A 7,790-nucleotide genomic window follows, 5' to 3' on the forward strand; every position below is an offset into this window, starting at 1 on the left:
GAGAGAGATTGAGAGTATAACTGACACACACACACTTCCTTTTTCTTTTTTCACACTATCCCTCAATCCCTCTCTCACACACACACACTCTCTCTGCTTCCCTTCATCTCTCTTCCTCCACCTCTCCATCCCTCTTCTCTCTTTCTCTAGCGGTCCTCTCCTCCACCTCATCCTCCTTTCCCCCACTCTCTATCCCTCCCCCACCCTTCTCTCTCCCTGTGCCCTGACTTTTGCTGTCAGTCTAAGAGCCTGGTGCTTATCTGTGTCTTTAAGGGGAGAGGGAGGGCTGGAGTCCGAGGCTTTATTAAAGAGCAGCTGAGGACACGCTTCCTGCCAAAGCTCTGCTGCCCTTCACCAAGGCCAGAGACCGGAGACCATCAGGGCCATATCCATGTGACATTAGGGCCAGACTCAGGCCAGATTAGGGCCATACCCATGCCAAATCAGGGCCAGAGACCAGGGCCAAATTAGGACTAGATCCAGCGCCAGCCAGCCGCTATTTGAAACTCTCTCCCTCTGACACACATCCTCTGAATATGTGTGGGCTTAAAGGCTTGACAGAAAGATAGTATACAGAGAGAGAATGAGAGAAAGGGGGATGGAGGGGAGAGAGAGAAGATTTGGCCTCATCTCAATCTTTTTCAGGCTCATTAGTGAGATGTGCAGAGCCTTCAATGGATATGGATTGCTAACATAGGAGGCGAAGAGAGACTACTTCTTGTTTGTGTGTGTGTGTGTGTGTGTGTGTGTGTGTGTTGGTAGTGGTGGTTTGTGTCTGATTTAGAGGCTTCATCAACTAGTTGACTATTAAAATCACCAGTCAGTGCTTTAGGCAACAGTAAACTAGTCATGGCCAAAATGGCTAAAGGCTAAACGGAACATGCAAAATGAGACCTGTTCCCCATAACGACTACTTGACTTGACTAAGTCGACAACTACTATGAAAAACGTAACATATTGTACTCAATACTGATTGAGAAACCCCTAGTCTGAGAGAGAGTGTGTGTGTCTGTGTTTCACTATATACTGAATGTGTTGAGTGAGTGACTGAGGTGGTGTGTGTGTGTGTGTGTTTTTACACACAGCTGCTTTCTGTTTGCCACCCCGTTCATCTGATCGATACACACTCCCGGCGAGAAGAATAAATAAAGCCGTCGAACGTGCCCTCGCCTCTCGTTAGAGTAATTAAAACTTGTTTATGGAGCAGGGCTGTTTGTGTGTGACGAGGCTAGACACACACACACACACAAACACGTTGACATTGCAGGGGAGTATTATGTCTGTGTTTACATTTGAAGAGTGTGACCACATTAAAGGAAATTATTGGTCATAACAGGCATCGTAATGGACAAAGCGTTCCTTTGAGGTCTACACAGAAGACCATCACTAGAACTGCCCCAGTGCAGTCAACCCAAACATCATTACAACTCCAGGCAGATGCACTCTGATTAAAAGCACAGCGGCTCATTAGGGAGTTAAGCTGGGGGAGACAAACAGCCGTGGCTACATGTGGGTGTCATAGCAACATTAACGCTGATTGGAAAGCAGTTGGTCTCAAGATACTCTGTTGTATTTACTGGGCCACAACCTGTGATAGCAGTTGGAGTAGAGTTACATCAGGCAAGATTTGGTCCAGATCAGGGCATATCAGAAGTTATGAGTAACATTCCTACACACACACGAACATGCACGCACGCACACACACACACACACACACACACACACACACACACAGAGCGGTGGGTCTTACTTGAGCAGGCGCTGCTGCACCTCCTCCCAGGCGTCCTGGCGTGAGGGGTCGGTGTACATGCGGAAGAGGATGCGCAGACCACACGCCAGGCTGCTGGTCTCCTGCTTCAGCAGGTTGGGCTTGGACTTCCCCTTGAAACCTGCAGACACACACACACACATCCAACAAACACACACATCCAACAAACACACACACGCTGCATTACACTGACCAACACACACAGACACTTGAGTCTGCCGCCCTTGTCCCATGACAACATAGCACAGACTCTCTGTCCTCTTGTTCTTAAGAAAGTGGTTTGAAGTATAAAGTGGTTTCTTTGTGTTTCTTGAAGTAACGATCGTTGATGGTTATCACAGTCTGGTGTGCCGGGGGCGCAGTTTCTTGCGTCTCCTTTCAACAAGTGTTGGCCTTTAAAAAGTTATCTGGGGACCCTGTCAGCGCTTGTATGGCAAACACAGACACAGTCAGACCAAGAGTGACATTCTGCCCACCAGAGATTTTCCTCATCTCAACTGATGTGAAGGTTTCTACCCTTTACGTCCCTTTCGCTGTGCTTGGATGAGAGGGTGTTATGCAAGTTGTCTGTCAGTTCCTAGTTTGTGTAGTCTCTATGCATTTAGTACCTCCTTCTTGTAGTAAGCGTTATCTCTGTACACAACTTGCATTATTCGATGAATGCAAGAGTGCAACCAATTTACATATAGTTCATACATATATATTAGAATATATTTACATATAAATTCTCTTGATTATAATTTCTAAACAAACAATTTCACTTTTAAAAAGTTAAAAAGAAAACATGCTTAGCTAATTTAGTTAACAGACATCAAGCCAAACGAAATGCATCAAAAGTTGTTTTATCGTGATCCATGTCCCACATAGGTCTAAGTTCATAGTAACTGTCTTCCAAGGATCACTATTATGATTTTAGGAGCATAGCTACATCGCTGTGGAAAAACAGCTGTGAAATACTAGTTGGTGTGCAGACTTAGTAGCACTTAGTACAGACTTAGACTTAGTAGCGCTGAGCATTGCTATTTGTGTATTTGGAAGTGAGTGACCCACCGGCCTTCCAGAGTGCGGTCCTCTGCTCGTTGTTGGAGTTGAAGGCCTTGGCAAAGCGATGCGACTCCAGCAGGCAGTCGAGCAGCTTGAAGAGCTGTGCGGAGGTCAGGTAGCGGTACATGCCCTGGTCCTGCCTCTCCACGGGCACGTCTGCGTCCAGCGCGTCCCTCTGCAGAGCACCAGAGGACACACAATTTGGATCCATTACATTATCAATTAAAAATGCTAATGCTCTTATCTAGAGCGACTTACAGTGGACTATCTACAGGGGCCAGTTCCCCTGGGGCGATGTGGGGGTTAAGTGTACAGGGACACAATGTACAGGGGCACAATGGTGGCAGCCCCTGGGATGGAACTCAGAACCTTCTGGAAGGCCAGAAGGGCTGGTGGTGGTGGTGGCCACTAAAGTACCACCACCCACCTCCAAAGTCCAAAGGATCCAAGGGCAAAAGCAATAAAATAATGTACAAATATATTTTTTTCACAATGCTAGTAGAGCGCTCCATTGACTTGAATGGGATTTCCCAACGTTCTATGGTAAATTATTTTCATATAATTACCGCTGTCAATGGCAACAGGTTTTGTGCACCTGAAGTAATTTAATATAAAATGTTATTTAAAAATAAAATAATGTACAAATACTTTGTATCATATATGCATATATGTATACTAGTAACCACTGTTCTGTGAAAATTATGTGCAAGGAGCTACACTACTGGTTGGAAATAATATCAATTCACCTCGAGAGTCAATACTCACTACAACTTGCACAACACGTACAAGTAACTACCTGTAACTACCTGAGATGCTTACACACAAGCACATCACCACATGTAAACAACCTCCAGTGAACATGGCCTAGAGAGAGTGCAGGACTTGGTTCTCAGACCTAAGAGTCCTGCTGACTACCCAACTCCTGAGGTGCCAACACTGTGGCACATCACAGGGGAGCCTGAGGAGAGAGCGTTCTGAAGGAGCACTGCACTGTCGCACTCAGACAGACACAAACTCACACAGAGTTACAGCTCACACTGGGCGTGCGGCGGGAGAGAGAGAGAGACAGAGAGACAAAGACATAGACAGAGAGAGAGAGAGAGAGAGATATTCTATAGCTAATTCTGGTACATAACGTTGAAAACAGATAAATGTGTTTATTTGAAGCACACATACAAATACTGTAGGCTAGGTCAATTTCAAGTCGCTTACCATTGACTAGCCTACTTCCAAGTATTAGCCTATGCACAATAGATTTCTCTTCTTTAGCCTACATAATGCATAGGCTACACTTTGTAAACAAAAAGCAGCTGTGACAGGCAGCGGACGCGATATATTCTCGTCATATCTCGCATCTTGTGAACTCTACAAGCCCCCACCCCTCACTCGACAACCACACGGAGATTCTGTAATGTGCGTGTATGTCGTTCACACATACGTCCGTATAAGGTCAGTATAAGGTCTGCAGGTTAGCATCATATCTGAATCATCCGAAGGGTAGGACCTCCGTTTGACAAACCTCCTCATATACTCCGGAGGTTATATCTGAAAGCGCTTAGAGAGAACATCTGCTAGGTGCATCATCACAATTTGTCAAGTCTGAAATCATGTGGGGGCTTCAGAGGATGCAGATGTGGCCCAGAAATAAATTGGACTTGGAGATACTGTAACTTGGAGACGATGCAGACACCGCCACAGTGGTTCCCCTGACTGAGTTTGCGAAGCGTGACACTAACAACTAAAAAGGTCAGACAATCCTAGAGAGAGCGAATAAAAGCACAAGATGAATGTCTTCACCGTACAGCAGATCAGCGTGGGATTTGAATCTCAGTCATACTCTGCTACCAAAAATGAATAAATGAGGCCTGAATAAATTTACATTACTTAAATGAAAGATTTATGAGAGAGAAAGAGACCAACAGCTGTAGATGTCAATTCAAAGGGTGTCGCGGTCATCATATTTAATTTAATGGTGGAAAATAATTTAGAAAAATACTCCATCAATAAGTAAATAAGTTATTATAGTGAAATTAGGAAAGGTCTCATTAGGAAGATAAGGAGAAGTACATGTGACAGGTTTTAAATGCTGCAGAGTGGAGGGGGACTCACCTGAGCAGCGGCAAAGTTCTCAGCGTCCTCCTTCCTACTGGTGGCAGGGAAGAAGACGATGTTGTCTATGGTCTGAATGAGCTCCAACTGGACCACACATTTGATGAGGAGGGCAGCGAACAACCTCTGCTCCAGGATCTCTGCGCACACACACACACACGAACACACACACACACACACACACACAATGACGACAAGGTATGGAAACGATCCATTGTGTTGTTCTACATCATTTACCAAATGTTACTTGCTCAACACCAGTTTTCTCCAAGGGCAAACACCACATATTTACTCTGCTTCCATTAACAAACCAAACAAATCCCACTGATGCAAACATTGTGTATCCAAAAATGGCATGTTGGAAAAAGTGATAAACAGCCTAAACACACATCTAATTTAAGAATTAGCAAAAATGTAACTTCGTGTTTTCTAATTAAGCTATAATAAGATTTAGTCATTTGTATACTATTGTATTTACAAAGGCGTATTAGTAGTACTGTAGCATGACTTTCCATGTGGCACAGAACTTACTTGTAGGGGTCCTTGCTCTGGGGCCGTCCTCATTCATGCCCGAGACTGTGCTGAACTGAGACTGTCTCCGGTTGTCCATAGGGACCTTCTCCATGCTGTTGATGGACTGCTGATCTTCTGTGCGTGCCTGGATGTCTATTGACTTCTGGGAAATTGAGTCCTGAATGGAGTATTGAATTAAACAATACTTTGAGTAATGCACAGAAATGACTACTGAAATGACTGTCCAATAATTGCAGAAATCAAGGCTACATCAGGACTGAGTACTGATGAGCTCATTTTTCATTATATATTATACCATTAAGGCTTAAGCTTATTAAGGCTTAACTCATACAGTATGCAATGCACCATTCTCTGTAAGTTGTTAAGAAGTACCCAAGCCAGAATGTATAAAACCTAGACATTTTATAAAACTATTTGATGTTTGTTGACATACCAGCTGCTTGTCTGAGTCCATATGTGTGATATCACCTTCCGGCCTCCATGTTAAGAGCCTAAGCATTTGACAGAACACCAAAAAAGCTGATTAAGATTCTGGTCACAAGACCGTAAGTCATGAAGACAAGCATTTGTGGCAGGATGTCCTTGCGAGCAGTGGACTTCACAGACACATCTGCTTTTATGGGTTCAGTTAAGCCCCGATGTTAAGTGTCTGTCAGCCGAGCTACACCAGATGTACAATTGAAGCGCTACATTTGCGGAGTGTAAAAATAGTTTTAGAAGACTGGTCTAATTACAGTGCATGAAAATGCACTGTACTGTTCTTCCTAGGCTTCTTCTTCTTCTTCTCATTTTTCTTCTTCTAACGCAGTTAATACAGCTTCAACCGTTTAACGTAGAAACTTCATTCAAACTATGTTACGTAGGTCTTACTTATGACATCTGGGCTTTGTATTTTTCATCTTTGTAACTTTTATACTTTTTAAACTATTTATTAAAAACTACTCAAAGTTTCCCCATAGACTTAACATTAGGCTGATGACATCACAATGGGCTAATTAACTTGATTTGCACCTGTATCAACTTCCAGCTGCTCACCTAGGCCTCATCAAAAAGCCAGTTAAACTGATTGCACCTGTATGAACTGCTTTCTGTTGAACTAGGCCAACTCTCTCTGTGTCTCTCCATTCTACAAGGATATAAGGCACATTCCATCCAACTTTCTATCCATTCATCCTCTTCAAACCATTCACTCATCCACCCATTAAACTATCCATCAACATCCATTAAACAATCTGCCTATCTACATCCATTCAACTTTCTGTCTATCAACATCCATTACACTATCTACATTTAACTTTTAAACTATATACTCTGTCTCAGGCTTTAAGCATACAAACTGGCTCTGTTAAGATATATATATCCTGTTCAACTGTTTCTTCTGCCCACAACTGTTTGTCATTCCAACTATATTAAACCTCATCTACCTAGCAAATAATTTAACCTTTTAAACTATCCACCTATTTAACTGTTCAGTCATTCCAACTACATGTATATTAAACCTTGTCTACCTAGCAAATAATTTAACCTTTTAAACTATCCACCTATTTAACTGTTCAGTCATCCCAACTATATTAAACCTCATCTACCTAGTTCAGTCATTCCAACTATATTAAACCTCATCATGTTGGTTGCCAATTAGCACATCGTTTGCTTTAACAATATATTTCACACCATATGTTTTGCATTTTCATGCACTGGTAATTTCCTCGAAATTACATTTTCTAGTTTTTTTATAATATACGTGCCACCATCACGTCTGGTGTAGCCAGTTCCAATGATTATAGTGTAAGCTAGTCGTTTCAGCACACACTCAGTGAACAGAATACTTCAATTACATGCCTGGTGTAGCTTCCTGTGAGATTGTTACATAGCAAGAAAGAGCTATCGAAATTGCACTCAGTGCATACAGCCCTTGAACCCTTGACTTGAGTGTCTTGATGAATCTGTAAGCCCTGTCAGTGGACTCATCTCTTACGCGTGAGGGATGGTGGTCTTGAAGATGTCCAGCATGCAGTTGCAGGTCTTGTCCCAGGTCTCTGGACTGAACTTCTCCCCGTTCAGAATGACCACGTTCTCCAGACAGTTGGTGCCCGATCTGGCCAGCTGCTCATTATCTGCAACAGAAACCGAACAGATGTAAGCCCAGTGAGATGGGGCCGGTAACCATGGTTACCACATGAGCATAAGAAAGGACCCATTGATTATGGGTTTGATAACCATGAAGCAATTCCCTGTATTGCGGTCAGTGCCAGAAACTCATAAGGACCTAGATGTGTGTTTGCCCACTATTCTACTGAAGCATATTATATATTTACCCATGACCACTCACCTTGCT

The 7,790-nt window shown here is 43.2% G+C and overlaps 1 protein-coding gene across 1 annotated transcript in view; it reads right to left on the minus strand.

Moving 5' to 3' along the window:
• The window catches only part of arfgef1 (ADP-ribosylation factor guanine nucleotide-exchange factor 1 (brefeldin A-inhibited)), a 66,038-nt gene that overhangs the window by 2,755 nt on the left and 55,493 nt on the right, over positions 1-7,790 (minus strand). The window contains exons 34-40 of the mRNA XM_048265888.1: positions 7,785-7,790; positions 7,431-7,569; positions 5,889-5,946; positions 5,453-5,612; positions 4,922-5,061; positions 2,819-2,987; positions 1,751-1,889 (exon numbers count right to left, since the gene is read on the minus strand). The exon at positions 7,785-7,790 is cut by the window's right edge and continues 130 nt beyond it. Of these exons, the coding sequence (XP_048121845.1) occupies positions 1,751-1,889; positions 2,819-2,987; positions 4,922-5,061; positions 5,453-5,612; positions 5,889-5,946; positions 7,431-7,569; positions 7,785-7,790 (811 nt within the window). The remainder of the gene's footprint in view (positions 1-1,750; positions 1,890-2,818; positions 2,988-4,921; positions 5,062-5,452; positions 5,613-5,888; positions 5,947-7,430; positions 7,570-7,784) is intronic.

Source organism: Alosa alosa, chromosome 16, assembly GCF_017589495.1.
Source record: "Alosa alosa isolate M-15738 ecotype Scorff River chromosome 16, AALO_Geno_1.1, whole genome shotgun sequence".
NCBI lineage: Eukaryota > Metazoa > Chordata > Actinopteri > Clupeiformes > Clupeidae > Alosa > Alosa alosa.